This window comes from Mytilus californianus, unplaced genomic scaffold (genome assembly GCF_021869535.1).
Source record: "Mytilus californianus isolate M0D057914Y unplaced genomic scaffold, xbMytCali1.0.p SCAF_26, whole genome shotgun sequence".
Lineage (NCBI taxonomy): Eukaryota > Metazoa > Mollusca > Bivalvia > Mytilida > Mytilidae > Mytilus > Mytilus californianus.
The window spans coordinates 2,645,452-2,666,294 of record NW_026262675.1 but is presented as its reverse complement, the minus strand read 5'-3'; the positions used below and the strand labels follow the sequence as shown (position 1 = coordinate 2,666,294).

General features: G+C 33.2%; 1 protein-coding gene across 1 annotated transcript; it reads right to left on the bottom strand.

Moving 5' to 3' along the window:
- Positions 1–254: 254 nt before the first annotated feature.
- On the bottom strand, positions 255–16,155 carry LOC127732685 (uncharacterized protein CXorf65-like). Its single transcript, XM_052241853.1, has 2 exons — positions 15,560–16,155; positions 255–905 (listed from the first exon to the last, which is right to left on the bottom strand). Exons 1-2 carry the CDS (start codon positions 15,699–15,701, stop codon positions 568–570), a joined length of 480 nt encoding a protein of 159 aa, XP_052097813.1. The 5' UTR covers positions 15,702–16,155; the 3' UTR covers positions 255–567.
- Between the last annotated feature and the right edge of the window lie 4,688 nt (positions 16,156–20,843).

Here is a 20,843-nt window from a genome sequence, read left to right as displayed (position 1 = left end):
TTCTATTTCGGTGCATTCATGAACAGAAGACACTTTACCTTTTGATGCACCTGATCTTGGTCCGTTTGGAGTTTTGTTTCCTTCCATTGTATGTGTCTACGTGAACAGATATCGGCATGCATTATTCTTTAGGGAATTATTAGACACGTCAAACATACAACATGTATGTTAATGTACAGGTGTTAACAATGTGTAACAATATATTTTTGTGAAGGGGCACATATGCTCATAAAACAATAAACCCAACAACTTCATCAAAGTTTTAGAATCCCATTTCATTATGGTGGTCAGAAAGTTTTAACTAAAATGTTCATACTAGTAAAACCTAGTGTCACAATTACATGTAATTAGCTATACGTCATTTTTTGTCAGGAAACTATCGTCAATTATATTCTCAAACTTCTTTGTTTTCTTTGTAATTTTAAACACTAGAAAAATAAAATTGATACATTACTTGAAATTAGGTTTCTGTTAAGTATACTAGTTAAAGTTCGATCAATATTTGTAGATATATAAAATCTAAAATGTAGGATTGTACTACCAGGCCGATTGCACAAAATACTAATTTCACTTCTTTTTTCCACTCGTCTTTTTTGATGTTCCCGATTCTGTGGTTTTCTTCGGTTTTGACGTAAACCTGCCGGCTGGACTTGGGGATTTTCCACCTCGTTTTTTAATTTTAGGTGTCGCTATATGGTCTACATGTACTTTAAAGTTTGGAAACAAGTTTTCGTATTGTTCTAATAAAGGAGTGTATTGATAATTCTTCGAATCAATTGGAGAACCAGAATCAACCGATAAGTTGTCTTGTAGTTGTTCTTTCTGTACTAAAATGTAAGTTTCGTGCGAATTCAAATATTTCGTTGCACTGTCGTACTTGTGTAGATCTAATTCCTTCACAAGACCTGAAAAATACAAGATACAGTGTTGCATTGTTTATAGGCACACCATATGTTTTAGTTAATTTTAGGCGAGTGGCATCTACATATTTTCATGCATGCACCTTGGTATTGTCGGTGTCTGCCAGTAAAGATTATACAAGCGTCATTTGAATAATAGTTGTTCTCACCGCGGCATTGCCCATGTGTACTGACGCTGGGTCAAATCGTTATCAATCAATCGATTTAATGTTTATGATTCAACACTTCTTTTCTTCCGTTATGTCAGACAGGTATTAGATAATTTAGTCATTAGCAAGTTTGATCGGAAAGACCACGATAAGTACGCGAACTATATGTTCTTCGACACATATAAAAAAAAATGAATATGACAAAATTGTTTAAAGAGGACAATTGTGACCGTAGGTCATTCATTTTAGAATGACAGGAACTGATAGAGATAACTACAGAGAAAACAGTTAATATCAGGGATGTTGATACATACAATGGTACACTTTAATAATATAGTAGTTTGTATCCATGCACGCTCTTTTTTGTATATAGTAATGTCGAAAACTTTAACAAGTCACCAAAAGGAACTAACTGTCTTACGCCAATTCGTTAATATATTTTTTGTAATGTCACCATTTTCACTTAACAGAGTCACACTATAAACGAGAGTCTGATTATGAAACAAATAGTGCTGTCTGTTGTTTTCGTCTATGTATGTCGATTTGTCTTTTAAAGGAGTTGGGCTCAAGGAGTTGGGTGTTCGTGTTTGACTTTGGTCGTTGTGCTGTCTAATATTTTAGTAATTTCTGTTATCTTTTTCATCTATTATTATTCTTAAAAGTGTTCATAACAATACAATTGTATATGCTTTGATAACTTGAGTACTAGGACTACTTTAAGCAATTAAATCCAGTCGTTGAATAAGGACTCGGCTAAATAATATGTAGGGACAATCACTACATTCTAATCGATGAAAAATAAGTTGACGGTATGGTGAAAAGTTAAATAAGTATACAAAAGCTAATGGCATGACACTTATATTATTTTAAATACCACGTAATATGTTTTAAAAGTCCACTTTCGAGAAGGAGTGAATAGCTTGAAAGAAAATATATATTACCCACGTCAGATTGAGAAAATAACCTGCTTATTGGACCAATTAATATTCTTCAATTCGTAGACCTAGGTAATATTTGACAGAATGTCAACGTTGGGTTCTAAACAAATTCAATAACTTAGACTTGCTTCACTAGAAGTCATCCTAACATAAGATAATTTTGTGTCAGTGTTTGTGAAATGAAGAATTTTAATCATAAATGATCTAAGAATGATTAATGTAAGGTCCTGAATAGTTTTATGATTGAAATAATGTCTATGTGCTTAGATAATATCAAACATCACATTACTGAATAAAAAATGGAAACTCTTTTTAATGAACAAAATTGACATTTCAATCATTGTTGTTCGAAATAAGATTCACTGTTTGTTAATTACAGTATGTATTCTTGTTTGATTTTTTAATTTGGACTTTATCGAGCAAAAGTACAAACAACAACAAGAAACTGTGAGAGCGAACTAGCTCATAAGTGATAAAATTTGTAAGGGTTCCGCGGAACCCAGTGTCTCGCCTACTTTTGCTGTTAATCGCTCAACAAAAATGAGGAAAAAATTAATAAAAATATTCCTCTCTATACTATCTTTTGATTGTAAGTAGCTTCTGTCCATGTTTGGTAAAAATCCAGCATAGTTTAAGAAAGTTATTAAAATTTCAAAAACTTTAACCACAGTGTGAATGTAATGTTTCCTGGCAGAAAAACCAAGTCCATTTATAAGTTAAATACGGAAAAAAATGGCCTTTTTTTTTTACAAAATTTACTTTGAATATTATCTTATGATCATAAATAAGCTTCTGTCCAAATTTGGTAGAAATCCAGGATAGTTTAAGAAAGTTATTAAAATTTCAAAAACTTTAACCACAGAGTGAATATTTGTGGACGCCGCCGACGACGACAACAACGACGACAACAACGACGACGACGCCGACGACGGGATGTAGGATCGCTATGTCTCGCTTTTTCGACAAAAGTCGAAGGCTCGACAAAAATGGGCAAGAGTCATTACATTTTCGAGCTCTTTGTGTTACCATTTCTTTTCATTTGCTTCAGAGACCCATTTTAGTTATTAATGTTTTATCAAAAGTAAAAGCTATGTACCTGCTCCCCTACATAATTTGCACAAAAACAGAATCACCACTCGTATTCATTTTATGTTTTGATTTATTATGGTGGTTGTTTTAACCTTAGAAGGTAGCATGAAAACTTACTTACTTACTACAAACTCATATGATTGTCAAGGAACTATGGAAGTTGTACTATTATACTAGCAAACAACCTTATGTCATCACTATATCATAGTCCTAAACATACATGAAATATTTGCCACTGGATGCTTAGCAACTAACAATCTTTAATTTATCGCTATATCATGTCAAACCTTACAAGGTAGCATGGAAACTAACTACAAATTAATATGATTGTCAATGAACTATGGAAGTTATACTATTATACTAGCAAACAATCTTATGTCATCACCATATCATATTCCTTAACATACATGAAATATTTGCCACTGGATGCTAAGCAACCAAAAATCGTTAATTTATCGCTGTATCATGTCAAACCTTAGAAGGTAGCATGGAAACTAACTACAACTAATATGATTGTCAACGAACTATGGAAGTTATACTATTATACTAGCAAACAACCTTATGTCATCACTATATCACAGTCCTAAACATACATGAAATATTGGCAACAGGACGTTAAGCAACTAATATCGATAATAATTATTATGTCAAGCCGTTGAAGGTTACATGGAAACTAATAACAAATAAATATGATTGTCAATGAACAACGAAAGTTATACTATTATACTAGCAACGGATCGTTGGCGTTTCAATGGGCAGAGTTGCCTCCCTGGAAATATCTGATATTGCTATAATTAACCATAATTATAGACATAAAACAGAGAAATACCCTACGAAAATAATATTAAATTCCACTAAAGAATGAGAATTGATGGATTTAATATATTTAATGAAGAAGGTGAACAAAGTGAACAACTATTTGAAACAGTACATTGTTTTCATTCCTTCTGAAGGTACGAGAATTCTTAGAAACAATAGCAACATGTACTTATAAGATAAACGTATAAATACGGTCTAAAGTGTAAATGTCGTGCGGATTTCTCCCTAACAAAACAGTTAGGCTAAGTTAGGATAGATGCAGATAGCAACTTCGAAAGAAACCAAATAGTAGAAAACAAGTGGCAGAAATATCTTGAATATCTTAACACGGTAATAACAAAATTTGGTATATAATTCGGAAAGATCCGATTGCCAAAAAAAAACTAAATAAAAAAAAAAACTATCTAAATCCAATACAGATATTGGTTTAAAAAACAATAAGAATATTGGCAACATGATAATTAATCATTAAGCCGAAGACATTGATTCACAATACCCCACCACGGGAGGCTTTAGTATACAATCATTATACTGTGAAACAGATGTAAAAAGACGTGATGCCGATTTATTTTAAGAGATCACGTACAAGGGAAAACAGAATGGTTCCTGTTATATTCATGCATAGACCCGACATGGTATCTACACAAACCTCTTCAATTGTTAAACATGGAGACATTTATATATTATCAAATAGGTGTTAAAACATACACGACAGTCTAGTGTGAATTCAACAGTATAGCACTGATAACTACTATCTCTATTAGATCTCGTGTAGATTTATGATAGATTAGATTACGAGAATAAAGACAATAAGTCTTTTCATTATATATATGAATAATTAACCAAAGGTGCTGATCTACTTGGTCAGTTTCTTTAGTCTGTAAAAAGACTAGCTACAACGTAGACCTATATGCACGTGTAGTAAATTTGAAAAAAAACTGTTATGAAACAGACACACATCTATCTACTATACTAGATATAAAATAAATATATAAAGGTCGGCCTCTGATGAGGGTTTACCTGGGATTATTCCCGAAAGAACCCGAAACATTGCATATTAAATTCTAAAGAATTAAGCAATAAAAAGTACGTAGTGTCAGGTCAGAAATATTGATACCATACCATGAATAAGTGGGTTTATGGTCTTTTTATAAAACAATTTGACCAAAGTATGTTTTAACATGTATAAATAAGAAAAAATATAGTTATCCTTGCTCATTATTGTATTTTCATCAGAACAAATGTGAGGCGTTTAAAGATTGTGAATCATCAGTACGATGATAACTTGACCACAATATAATTTTGTTTCATATGGAAGAGAAAATGTTCGATGACTGCCAAACAGTGAGACTACAATATCATGATGAACACCAAATTTAACCAATAAATGCACCGTCATGTTTCTTTTGTTGCATGGCCTCCTACATTTTACATCAATGAAAAAATTCCAAATTATGAAACATGACACCAAGCTAACTACAAATCAATATCGGCCACCACCCGGGGTCGCCTTTTAAAACAAAAGTACATTTAAATTGCAATAGGCTTATCAGTAGTTGAACTGATAGCCTTTTGACACATTCCCAACTTCTTACCGAGATAAAATATTAGTATTGCACTTAATACATCTACTTCAGTTTGTTTAATACCCGGTTTTATGATATACAAGGGTAGAGAGCTGAGCTGAAAATGTCAGATAAATCGCAGTCTAACTTGCAATATTATTACTATATATATATAAAAATATTAATTTTCGCGAACCATTTAGGTCACGGAAATTCCATTTTTTGCCATCAGTAAGGAGAGTTGTACAAATAATGTGATTACACAGAACCCCGATCCAATTCATCTTTTGCTAAAAATATTTATCATTTTCTGTTTTATATCTCCCAACATCATTCCATTTTTCTCTAATTTCGATTAAAACTTGCCAAAATCTGCAGTAAAAATAGATGTATGCCCCAAATAAACATTCCCCGATTGGTCGAACTACTTTTGCGTCGATGTAAGCCTCGATGTAAAGCAACGCAAGCCTCGATGTAAAGCACACGCTTCCCAAGAGTAAGGAGAGTTGTACAAATAATGTGAATACACAGACCCCCGATTCAATTTATCTTTTGCTAAAAGTGTTCATCATTTTCTGTTTTGTATCTACCAACAACATTCCATTTTTCTATAATCGCGATTTAAACATGTCAAAACCTGCAGTAAAAATAGATGTATGCCCCAAGTAAACATTCCCCGATTGGTTGAAAAGCTGTGTCCTTGATCTAAAGCAACGCAAGCACACGCAAAAATTTCCGTTGATATGTTGAACTTCGACCCCGGGCCGATTCACAAGGAGACTTTCTTGCGCTCAAATGTAATTCTAAGTGAAGTATACTGGGAAAGTAACATTATATTCTTTTACAGAAATATTAACACATTTTATCATTAATGTATTGTCATGCTTCTGCATATTTACGCTGAGCTTTAGTTAAATATAATTCTACACAAATTTTGTTACGTCAAGCATTAAGAGTAAGAATATATTTCGCGCTAAAACAAGAAAATAATCTGTGTCACCAAATAAGTTGTCAGCATCTTTCTGAAATTTTCCAATAGAAAATAGCGTTTAGTGTAGAGAAATTTTGGTAAGTATTAATGTTAAGGTTCTCCAGAGGTGGTTCTTTAGACCTTCTTGACGGTCAATTTAATCCCATTTATCAATATTATCCCCGATGACATGCAACCCAGTCGATTTGTGTCATGAGTGAAAATCTTATCTATTTGATGAAATAACTTCTTTATTAACTGTACATGCAATATTTTTGTAGTTTTTGATAACCGTGCACATTCCCATTGCATGTCCGCAAGATAAATGGGTTATGCATTTGTGAATTGTTTAATAACAGTAATTATGTAATGAGAATAATGGCGGACGATTAAAATTTGTGACGTCAGTGCGTGATCACGTGACATTATTATTTGTAAACAAACGGGCTCCCCATGTAACACGTGTCGGAACTATCTATACGAGGTGCAATCAATCTTATATTTCACTATTTGATGATATTTCTATGTCTGTTTGTAAGTTTTGCAGATCAGATGTCATACTCATAATGTAGTTTCATAGTCATAGACAAAGTACCATTGTTCCTGTTCAGTAGTTGCAGTAGTTGTGATTTTTTTTTATAGAATTAGAAGGTAAGTCTACATTAGTCATTCTGAAAAGAATTACTCAACTCTCTGTGTAATTTTTCCTTAATTTTTGAAACAAGCATAATATAAAAAGCATTTGCTTCCCTTGAAGTTGAACCCCCCACCCCCTTCAAATTGCCCAAAACTCATACTCAGTCTAAGATTACTCTGACGTCGAACGTCTGGTTTGCATTTCTGGCATTTTAACTCGTATTTTCAAATTGAACACACTCGGCCATTCAGCTTTTTTGCATCATAAATGAATGAGGTGTTAGATTATGTTTTCCTATTGAATATGTGTCATTTGCATAAATCAGCTCCCATAATGCATTGTAAATTACTTTTTTTGTTGGTCATGTCACAATCTGTTAAGTGAAAGTTAAAATGCCAGTATTGATGTGTCAATGTGAAAACAGTCCAAATATGAAAAAATTATTAGTGGCAGGTCGAATAAATTTACTTAAATGAAGAGAAAAATGAACAAATTGAGGCTTGATTAATATGGATCAGTCACCTCCAGAAACAATCAAGCAGCGCATCCACTTTGGACTGGCAAATATCATCTATCTGACATGGGACGAGCTGAAGAATCACTGCCACAGTTGGTGTGGCAAAACAGTCGTTGGAGGTCAGAGTAATCTCTGACTACAAAACTCAATTCCAATGACAAAAATGCCCTAATCTTAAATTGAAAGCAATGGAAAAGTAAACTGTAAATTATAATGTTGACATGCTAACTTAGGGAGCTACCATTTGGTTTTTAGGGGGGGGGGGGGGGGGTTCCTGGGATGAAATTTGAAAAAAGGCAGGAGGTGAATTCTTTAGTAAAAAAAAAAGGCAGGATGAGACAATATGTAAAAAAAAAAAAAAAAGGCAGGATGACAATTTATGTAAAAACAAGTCGGGATAAACTAATAGAAAAAAAGGGAGGACCAAAAACAGTGAAAAATAAAAAGGCAGGACAGATTACAACTCAACTGAAAAAAAATGTAGGACAAATTTTTTTATCCTAGCCTCCCCCCCCCCCTTTTCCCCCATAAAAATGGAAAGGAAGCTCCCTTATAGTGTTTCCTTCAGAGGGTGTTGGCCTGGAATGGTACCCTGCAGTTTTCATACGCCTGTTCATGAGAAATATTATGGTATGCCTTTGTCCGTTTGTCTGCCCTGATCTGTCTGTTTTTAGCATGCTGTTCACTAACTCCGTAATATTTTTACCAATTTGCATGAAACTCTGGTGAATTGATTATATCTACTGGTCTGAGCTCCCTTTTAGATTTTAGGAATTTTAAAATTTACGTTTTCAAAATGTGAGGTTTTATTCATTAAAAAAGGGGGATTTTCATGTTAACGCCCATTAACTCTAAAAATGCTTTGTTCACTAACTGTTCAAAGCTTTCGCCAATTTGCATGAAATTGTTGTGAATTGATTATTTTATACATTTTAGGTTTCCCGTTTCAGAGTTATATGGGATTGTATTCGTGTATTGATGTGAGCTCCCTTAAAATTGTTTTGGAATTTTAGATTTTACATTATCCAGTCACAATGTAAGGGGTTTTATTCATTCAAAAAGGGGGATTTCCATGTTTTCGGGCATTTACTCGAAAATGCTTTAAGCAGTTGTCATTTGTCAATTCAAAGTTCGCGAAAACTTATTTTGGTCCGTCGGCCATGGGACCGACAAAGCATGATTATTTGTCAGTCCTACAAAATCTGTCAATTTTATCCTGAAATAAAATTAATAACATATTTTATCGAAAAATAACTTTATTAATATTAGTTTTCTTCTTCGCACCCACAGGCAAATTAACAATGAAGGACCAGTTCAGGTCTTCTGATTGTTCTTAATTAAAGTCATCTTCACTATCCATTTCATCATCTGAATCACTTTCACGGCTGTTACAGTATTAGTTTGCTTCATAGTTGGGTTCAATCGCTGATTGTTTGCCAGCGATGGCTCTATGAACAAATTTAGTAGGCCACGTGTAGATCGCCGCTTTGGTTTGTTTATAAAAAATCCATAAACCAGTACCAGAAATTGGCAGCGCGTACATCTTATAACTAATGTAAACACTTACTGGAAACAGTTGCGGTAAATCTAATAACCGAAGTAAAAAAGTGGCGAAATATGCACTACAACGGCCGTTTTTACATCGGTCATCAGGACCAGCACTAGCCTTCAAAATACTGGTCCGAGCCTCATTTTGACCGACAGGACCGACCATTTTCGCGAACTCTGCTGTCATGAAACTTTGGTTAATTGTTTATATCTATTGATGCAAGCTCCCTTTCAATTTTATAAAGTTAAGGTTTTATAGTTTCAGAGTTGTGGGATTTTATTCATAAAAAAGGTTGGATTTCCCAGTCTGCGGATCAAATTCTAAAGTGTGTACATGCACTTCTCTGGCATGTTTCAGTAAATGTGTAAATTATAACTGACAAAATTAACTTTGACAATGACCACATATGTTTAAGTTCAATGTACATGTAATATACAAGGTAATGCATATAGAGGTGATACTATACAATTTCGATTAAAATATTATAAAACCTGCAGTTCAATAGGTCACATGCCCCAAATAAAATTTCCCCGATTGGTCGAACTACTGTGGCCTCGGTGTAAAGCAACGCAAGCCTCGATGTAAAGATCACGCTTCCAAAAATAGAGGTATGTCCCAACTTAACATTCCCCGATTGGTTGAATTGCTGCTCGATGTAAAGCAACGGAAGCCTTGATGCAATGAAGAAAAGGGGTTGACAGGATAAACGTAATCGTTATAGATTTTAACTTCATGGTTCTAATCAAGCAAATTTAATAAACAATGATTTTATACAGTTGTGTTATTGTTTTCACCTTACATAGGGCTTTATTTCTGATCTTATTTCTGTGTACACAATTCTGAATCTACATATTTCACCTATATCAATATTAGGTAATCCGTTTGGACGATTCCATATACTATTATGTTTTTGGGTTTTATAGCTTTAGTGTCGAGTTGGTGTATAGTATTGAGGGCTATCTGCGAGAAATAAATCCTTTTTTCTGATAGATTAACTAAATTCAAAACCAATATAAAAAAAGTTAAAACATATATTTTATTTAACTGAGTAAATTGATCGGAATGTGAATGATACATAAACCTAAAATTCGTTTTGGTCTATCCCAGTGATGACATTTGCGCGGGAATTTAGTCCATTGACATCGTAATATAATTTACTTTGGGTTGTAATTATCTTAAGATGTAATGTTACAGGATTTAATGTGAAATTATTTGTCTCTTCTTTTATAGTACACGAGTTTGACGTCAGGTTTGTACACATGAAGTCTCTAGTCTAAAAATAGCCAGTGACAGAACGATAAACAGATAAGCAACTGTCTAGGGCCAAGTAACGGAGGTGAAAAAGCCAGTATTACGCAGAACGATAAACAGTTACATAGACGGATCCAGGGGGTGGGGAAAATTTGGTTGATTTTATAGGGAAACAGGGGCGGATCCAGCCATTTTATAAAAGGGGGGTTCCCAACTCGGGACAAAGGGTGGGGGGGGGGGGGTTCCAACTATGTTTCCCCATTCAAATGTATTGATCGTCCAAAAAAAGGGGGGTTCCAACCCTCGGAACCGTCCCCCCGGATCAGCCACTGGGGAAGCATGACGGGAGTGGGTAACCCTTAGGTCAGTCAGCGGCCACCCCCTTTTAGGAAAAGTTGTGGATCCGCCACTGAGATTTATATAAGCAGGTTTTCTTTGTGTAGATACCTTAAAATATCACCAACTGTGACTGAGTACACAATTTGATTCATTTTAGCTCATTAGCTGGGCTCACTCGCTAAAAAGGTTCATTGCGGGCCTGCTCACTGGCTAACATTTTACGATATTCATGACTCATGTAGAAAAGCCGATAATCTATACATGTGTGTGAGGAGTAGTTATCAAGCTTGCTTTCGTCTGTAAAAACTGTCTTGGGCCAAGTTAGGGAGGTGAAAAAGCCAGTAATAGAACGATAAACAGATGATTAGGTTTTCTTCATATAAGATCCCTTAAAATATCCCCCACTGAGGACACAATTTGATTCATTTTAGCTCATTAGCTGCGCGCACTCGCCATAATAGGTTCATTGCGGCTTACTGGCTAATATGTGTAGAAAAGCTGATAACCTATACATACATGTACATGTATATGGTCAGATCATATGTTTTCGTTCGTCATATGAATTTGTACTATGCATGCCTTTTCAATGGAAATTGTGACGACAGTATGCATTCTTAATAGCACGAAAAACGATGAGAAGAGGATACATATGTCAACCAAAATTTTTCAGCAACGTCAAAATATGTGTGGACACCCTATCAAGATCTATTAAGCTTGCGTTCATGTTGCGTTAAAACTGTTTTAGGAAGGTGAAAAATACCAACAATATAACAATAAATAGATAATCGATATTGTAAAATATCAATGTGTTGAAAAGCCAATGGTCTACATATATACTTTAATATGTCAACCATAAATTAAAACTGATTTAATTTACACCACAACTGTTGAAAAAACCTTTGTTTATATAACTTATCTCATTCTAGTCCATTCAACTGACAGAATCAGTGTACATTTCATGAACTTTAATAACAATAATCATCATGGACTATTCTTTATAGCAATATCTGTTAGCCATTTAGGGGTCTTTTGCATTCAAAGTTTAGTTTTAGTGGGTTTATTTTGCAAAAAAGAACTCAATTTCCAGATCAAAGTTAACATTTTCTATATATTTTGTTGTGTCAAAATGACCTAATGAATATAAAGCACAGTACCCATATAGACCCAAAAATGGTATATCACATTCTACACATGACATTTTAGCAGGAAAGACTGCCATTGGAGTATATAACTTTTAACCTGTGTATGTATAATTAAAATATGATAATAAAATTCATATCTTTTTCAGGACTTCTGATTGAACCATGTACATGTAGTATGGCATGTTTGTGAGATATGGTTTTGGTGGATAGGATGTTCATGAAGGACCTGTAGTACAAAGTATATCACTGGATTGAGCTCTTTGTCTAAGTGTATTATTAAAGTGCTTTGCTTTGAGCTCAGTTCATTGTTATGCAATTCATTCTTTGTGAAATAAAGATTTGACAGACAACTCTCATGTACAAGGATTTGTCAGGGTAGTATCCATTCTATGTACAATGTAAGTAATAAGGAGATAAAAGCATTTTATTATGATTTGAACCAAACATTTTTTGTCCTTTAACCAAATTTAAAAAAAAGAACAAATTTACCCGACAATGCTACACTCCCTTCTAGCAATATGATGCTAGGTTGTTTTAATACATCTGTACTGCCTAATGATGACTCGGTTCTGAGTGTAAATGGTCATTCAGTGTGTTTAAAACTTGAAAAAAAAAAATTATAAGGCCTATCTGGCCTAATTGATTTCTAAAACTATATTTCATTGTACAAGTTCAACATTTTTCATTCATTTGTTTATTTCTTAATTTGTGTGAATTAACATTGTTACAGTAAATGTTAATTACTACACCTTAATACCACAACAAATACTGTATTGGTATCACTTATATTTGTATCCATATAACAAAAAAAATTGAAAAGAGAATAATTTTGCAATACCTTTTTCATATTGAATACTATAACTTTTTTGATATTTAGACATATTAAGTAGATTTTCATAATACCCACTTGACATGCTTGAAATTCTATCAGATTACTTTTGGAGCAGTTATGAGTCTTTGAAGCATGCTCACAAAGGTTTTTTTATGCCCCCGCCGTACCGGAGGGGGCATTAAGTTTTACCCTTGTCCGTCTGTACGTACGTACGTACGTACGTACGTCCCGAAATTGGTTTCCGTTCTCTAACTTGAGTTTGCCTCAACCAAATGTAATGAAACTTATACACAATGCTTATTACCACAAAACACAGATCAAGTTTGAATTTTGGTGGCGTCACTTTAACCGATCTAGAGTTATGCCCCTTTATAAAAGGAAATATTGCATAATTTTTAGTTTCCGTTCTCTAACTTAAGTTTGCCTCAACCAAATGTTATGAAACTTATACACAATGCTTATTACCACAAAACACAGATCAAGTTTGAATTTTGGTGGTGTCACTTTAACCGATCTAGAGTTATGCCCCTTTATAAAAGGAAAAATTGCAAAATTTTTATTTTCTTCTAAATATCAAGTTTATATAATATATTTTTAAAATTGGAGTTATCTTCCTTTGACCATGATTATAGTTGAATCAACTACAATCAATGCTTTATACAATGCAATGTTTAATTTTGACTACCACTGATAAAACACAGATCAAGTTGAATTTGGGTAGTGTCACTTTAACCATTATTGAGTTATGCCCCTTTATAAATAGAAAGATTGTAAAATTTTTTAGTTTCCATTCTGTAACTGAAGTTTTCCCCAGCCAAAGATTGTGAAACCTATACACAATATTCATTCCAACAAAACTCAGTAAAGATCAAGTACATTTTTTTTGTTTCAGTTCTCTAACTTGAGTTTGCCTCAACCAAATGTTATGAAACTTATACACAATGCTAATTACTACATAATACAGATTAAGTACGAAATTAGGTGGCAACACTTTTACCATTCTAGAGTTATGTCCCATTATAAACATAAAAATTGCTGAATTTTTTAGTTTGTCTCATCCAAATGTTGTAAAACTTATACACAACCGTTCTAGAGTTATGCATCATTACAAATAGAAAAATTGCTGAATTTTTAGTTTCTGTTCTCTACTTAAGTTAGCCTCAACCAAATGTTATGAGACTTACACACAATGCTTATTACCACAAAACTCAGATCAAGTTCAAATTTGGGTAGTGTCACTTTTACCGTTCTTCAGTTATGTCCCTTTATAACTATATGATATGCAAGCGGGGGCATCATCTGTGTCCACATGTGGACACTATCCACATTTTTTTTGTTGATATCGTTTTCATATTGGTCAAAACTTTTTTTTGCTTAAGCCAGCTTTGGAGGAGCTGTTATCAAAGAATTGATAAAAAACAACACAGAAGTTTACTTTCTAGCTCATCTAGCCCCAAGCATCATGTCAGGCATTTTCATTACTAAAAACCAATAAATGTCTTCTAATCTGAGAAACAATTTCGACATTTAAACAAAATATTTTACTAAGGATACTGACAATCCACCACAAAGTAATATAAATAGAACCATACAAATAGTGAGCAAATACATATAAAAAAGATGTGGTATGATTGCCAATGAGACAATTCTCCACAACAGACCAAAATGACACAGAAATTAACAACTACGGGTCACCGTACAGCTTTCAACAATGAGCAAAGCCCATAACGCAGTCATTTATGTTATTTATTTACACAAAATAAACGAAAAACAAATATTATGTAACACATAGACAAACGACAACCACTGAATTACAGCCTCCTGATTCATGTTCTCAGATATCATCTCCCATTTAAAAAAAAATCACATGAAAAAATGAACCTATTATGTGTTGCTCTCCTAGCTACAAAATTTATCCAAAATCAAAGATGTGGAAAATATTCTATCATAATCATTTGGTCATTAATGCAATTAGTGTCTCTTCCATGCCCTCTTGAACATAAAATCTAAATATTAAATAAACAACACTCCTCATGCTCAGGTTGGTTGTCATTGTGCAACACAGTTAATAACACCATATAGGAAAAACATAGAACTCCTTTTGTCATATAAAACACTGTCAAACATCCAAACATACTATCCACATTAATCTGTGTCCACACTTGTATTATATTAAAAAAACAATTGTAAGTGTTTGAAACAGAATTTTCAGGTTTTGACGAAAATCAAGTATACAATATCTAAAACATGATTTTCTAATCTATACAGAAGAGACAAATGAAACCAAATATTAAGATTTTGCAGTCAGCTCAGGAAAAAAACTGTTTTCAAACAAATTCTACAAAAGCTGGCCAAAGTTTTTAATGTACTTGTACTCCAATCAGTATTATCTAGGACTTATATATGTTAGTGTAAAAGTCCCAGCTATGATTTTTTTTACATAAAACTAATATATGTGAGTGAAATGGTACCAGGTATTACATAGGACGTAAACCAACACCTACATCTCAAAATCATAATAGTCGACAACTGACTTTCAAAAGGGTTCCAACATCTCATCAGACCGTTATGTCCTTATGTGGCGTTGAGAATAAGGAAACTTTAATCTTATTATGTGCCATCAATAGACGTTGGACTTTTCAAATACAGACGAAATTATATTCCCCTCTATGACAACTGAAATATTAAGGCATGTACATTTATAGCTAAGGATACTAATCATAAACCATTTACGCTCATATTATCCTTCGACCCATACAACCTCGGACAACAAGTATATGATTTAGCTGTTACAAAAACGAAATACATGGATAGCAGTATGTACATGTAAATAAAACAATACCTGTTTCGTCTGATAAATCAACAATTACATTGGAGTTGCCATATCCGGCTCTCTTCTTTATACTGTTCAGTAGATTGACAATAGCACACATAGGATTGCACAATAATGTTTCATTATGTCCATACTTAACTATAATGAACATGGTGATATATTCCTTTCCAAATGGTTTGACAACACAGAAGTTGTAGATTAATTCTAGTCTGCTGTTAATTCCTTATACAAACAACAACTTCATTCCAAATTTCATATTTACATTTAAAAGTTACAGTTGCTTTGTTAGACAAACGGTAAGTCTTTTTTAAATGAATACCATGTTATTATATTTATCTTGTGGTGACACGATCCTTTGCGTGTAATGAGTATGGCCTTCCACTCCTCATATATCTATCCCTATTAAAAAGTTTAAATGAAACATTTAAATCAGGTCGTTTGTATATATATGTTTATTCCGATCGAACGTCGCCCAGATACATTATGTACGTAAGTTGAATTAGCCCTACTGAACATTTATCTTCACTATTGGATCAAATGGAATATATTAAAGTTCGCATTTGTTAAGGGTTAAAGTTTATTTACTCTGAACTCCAAAAACCTTTTCTGTCGTTTTCGAAACGACGATTAGTATTAAAAATGGGACTGATAAAGCATTCGATTAGTTTTTATTCTACATTCTGCGTCAATAATTATGACGAAGTAAAATCAATTTAAAGGAATTAACTGGAATTTAAATGAAGTAAAGCTTTATTGTTCATTGCCTTCATACAAGAATTGTCAATCGGTGTTATATTAAACAGTTTCATTAAAAATGATTTTAACTAAATATTGATTTCATTTAATGGACATTTTCTTTCCGTGCCTTGCATTTGTGATCAAAAGCTGGCGGAAGCTTTATGTTTAATAATTTAATAATGTGTAACTCTATAGTGATTTTTGCAACCACACGTATAATTATGGATCAAATTATATAAGAATTATATATTACACAGATGAGTCTACTGATGTGTATTGGTGATTTTTTTTTAAATATTTCCATATTTCACTATTATTATTATGTTTATCGATTCATGAAAGTGGATATGAGTCCTTCTCTATGCGAGGATTGAATTGGTGTAAATCAATGCACACCTATAATTTTCCGTCGATTTTGTGTGTAGGTCCTCTTTTACATGTTTTATGTATTGGCATGACCCTTATTTCAAATTTATGCGGCGTTTGTTCAGGTGAAGGTAAAAATGTGCAGGTATTTTGTTGCGTGTTTGACTTTAACGACACATGGTCTAGATAAGCAGACTATCTGGACTATGTGTTTTTCATTGCTGTTTTTTGTTTGTATGTCAATTTTTCAGATGGATCGGGTGTTGGTGGTTGTTGTGTTCTGTTGTACTGTCCATTATTTTTTCCCGTTATCATTTGGATATATTATTCGGTACTGCCAATATTTAAAAATTGAATCTTGAGTATAAAATTAAAAATTAATTCATTTACAAATACTAACTGTAGATAGTATTTGACTTTTTAGAAAATGGATTGTGTCCCAAATGCAATAAAAAGGTGGAAGGTGAATTCCATTTTGTAATAATGTGTACATAACTAAATAACTCTAGAATGAAAATGTTTAATGCCAATTCTGTTATTGTTCCTTGTTTTATTTCAATGAGTAAAGAAACAAAGTTTTATTTTTTCTTGTGGAGAATAACACATGTATAATGCTGATTATTAATGACATACTAGTAAGTGAGAGGTATAACGATAGAAGCAACATTAACAATTGTGCATGGAATGTGTATTTTACATGATTGCATGATTTTATATGTATATTAACAATAGGACTTTTATTTTGAGTAATCTGGTATATGAATAAAAATATGTTAGGGATAGCCTAGGCAGCATTTCCTTTTAACCACTGTTATAAATATAAATATTTAAATGCTATTTTGAGGAATGGCATGTTGTTACGGATTAAAAAAAAAAAGAAACAAACTTAGATTTTTTGGTCAATGTTACATTTAGAAAGAAGGAGACGGGTAGGTTTGTATTATTATTGTTTATTTGTGTTATTCAGAAACAGTATTAGTGTTTTGATTTTATACCTACAAAACATTTGATTTTATCTTATCTTACATTATCGTTACATGATATGCTTTTTTTATTGATGTAATGTGTTTATCACGCATGGAGTTTCTAGTCAGAGACACGTCCTCATACACGTCCGACTGGTATCAGCAAATGTTGTTGGTAACCAAATGACAGCATGTCGCATTCCAGACACACAGAAGACAGTATTTTCTTTCTATACTATTTATAGATGGTTTTACCTGCAGTTCTATTGCCTTTGAACTTGATAATCCAACAGACGCGGACAGATACATTAGTCAGGAAAACTAAGCACCGTGAACGAATAAAATCAAACCAAGAAGACATGAATAATACTAAGGAGAGTATACCACAAGACCATTCGCATGAAAACCGTCAAGCAAAATATTCGACCGAAAACTTATAACGGAACCAGAATATCTTTTATGTATTTAGCTGTTATTATATTTGAGTAGGAGCAGCGGTCGTGATGGCCATGATATTAAATGACGACATTTTGACAAAGTGCGGTTGCATTTTGCATGATTCTTCAGAATTTATTTGCCATTGCATTATTTGTCATTTTTTTCAATGTACTTGCTGGTCATGCTTAACGGCTTTTGCGTCATCAATCCTAATTCTTAAAGGGATCTCAAATCTGGCATAACCAAACCGTCTGACAACTGTTTGCCCTTTAGATGATTATTCGATGGTTTTAAACATTTTTGTTGGTTTTATCACTATAATTTCTATTTAGTTATGACAGCTATATTAAAATGTTTTGCGGGTGAATATGATTTTACATTGGAAACTAGACAATCTAAGAAGAACTGTTGTCAAATCAAATATTTCAAGTGATCTAATAGTGTGGGAGAAAATTTTAAGTAAAATTAATGGACCACAAGTGATGTCAAAAGCTCTCACCAGGCCTTGGGAAATTTAACGAAGACCTATCTTGGAGTTTAGGAATGACACCAATAATATTTGTCTGCCTGACTACGTATGGAATATCTACCACTGGACGTCAACACTCAAGAATCAATCAATACCATTTGACAAAATGCTAAGACATTTCAGATGACAATTTCACGTAATGCAGCTAAAATAGATTAACAGGATTTATGTTTCCCAATCATTATTCCAACAAACTAAAACACCGACTCACCTTTGATATATACAACACAATTTTATTTAGAGGCCAGCAGAGGACCACCTCCGGGTGTGGGATTTTCTCGCTGCATTGAAGACCCATTGGTGGACATCGGCTGTTGTCTGCTTTTTGGTCGGGTTGTTGTCTCTTTGACATATTCCCCATTTCCATTCTCAATTTTATAACTGAAGACTAGTATTCAAAGCTTGGCGTACGTCATGTTAGTAATACTTCATTTATTTTTTTCTTAATTGTGTTTTCATGTGCAAATATTTTATAAATTTACAAATCAACGACTAAAAATTCTATCTTCAATATATACGATGTGGTTCGCTTCAGAACGCTGAATGTTTTCTAACAAAATTTGTTATCACGACACATATTTCGTGAGTAACCATCAGCAGCAACGACCAGAAAGCAAAGGATATCAAATATTTGAGAGCAGAACAAAAATTCGTAAACAAATAATGTATGACCCATCTGCTTTACAGCGAAATCAATACATTTAATATAAGCTGCAATATTATTACATTTATATGGAGTGGATATATCTTTGTAACTAGTAATTACACGGTAGGTATAGTGTCCGGCTAGGATCGTGGTTTTTCGAGTGAATCGGTCCAATTTTCGATTGTAGATCGGGTTTTTTCGAGTGATAAAACATGCTCATTCACCAGTGTTTAAAGTAATTGCAAATGGCTGATATTTTTGTTCAAGCATATTGTTTTTCTTAAATTGTTTAACATTTCATAGCGGTATTACATGTTACTTTAATTATTTTTCCTTTAGTTTATTTATTTTGTATTTACATTGTATCATAGATCAAATTTATTTGTTCAGTGTATGTTCACTGGTGTTAATATGTATTTTGATTGAGTTAAGCCATTTCAATTGATATTTTATACTGTGTCTTTCTATGGTGTGATGTTACACTATTGTTTCAGATAAGGGTGAAGGTTTGGTACCATTAAAACGTTTAAACCCGCTGCAATTGTTTGCACCTGTCCTAAGTCAGGAATCTGATGTTCAGTAGTTGTCGTTTGTTGATGAGGTTCATAAGTGTTTCTCGTTTCTCGTTTTTTATATAGATTAGACCGCTGATTTTCCCGTTTGAATGGTTTTACACTTGTATTTTTTGTGACCCTTTATAGCTTGCTGTTCGGTGTGAGCCAAGGCTCCGTGTTGAAGACCGTACTTTGACCTATAATGGTTTACTTTTATAAATTTTGGCTTGGATGGAGAGTTGTCTCATTGGCACTCATACCACATCTTCTTATATCTATATAAGGTCAATTAACTTCTATTTGGTAATTATAATTGTTTTTTACATGACAATCCATCTTAATTTGAATACTGTACATGTTTTGAGCAACAAAGAAGCACAATTTCCTTGTATTTAACCAAAAAATCCAGTGTTTAATATTGTCCGGGTTTTTTCGAGAGCAACTGTGAAACCGTTCGGGTTTCTCAACAAATGGTCCGGGTTTTGTAAAGAAAATTTGAATCTAGTTTATAACTGTAATTTTAAAGTGAAGGACAATATCATATATTCTCAATAAATCATAAAACATATTACTACGTTGTCTAACTTGAGCAAAATTAACCCTTTTCAATTAAATGCAAATTTTCTGTTCGGAATACGTTCTACCACAACTTTCCAGTATTAAATTAGAAATTACTGGATCCTTTATAAAACGGTCTTTAGAACATAGTGCAGGGGACTCATAATCTTTTCGACTTCATTTCATGCTACTTTTGTTGTCACAGTTAATAATATTTCATACGTTTTCATACGCCCGTTTACGGGACGTATTATGGTATACCGTTGTCCGTCCGTCCGTCGTCAGCATGTCGGACAATAACTCAAAAACGCTTTAACCCATTTACATGAAATTTCGGTGAATTGTTTATATCTATTGAGATAAGCTCCCTTTCGATTTTTATAAATTTTAGATTTTACGTTTCCGAGTTATGGGGTTTTATTCATTAAAAAAAAGGGGGGATTTTCCAGTTTTCGAACAATGACTCAAAAATGCTTTCAGCAGTTGTCATGAAACTTTG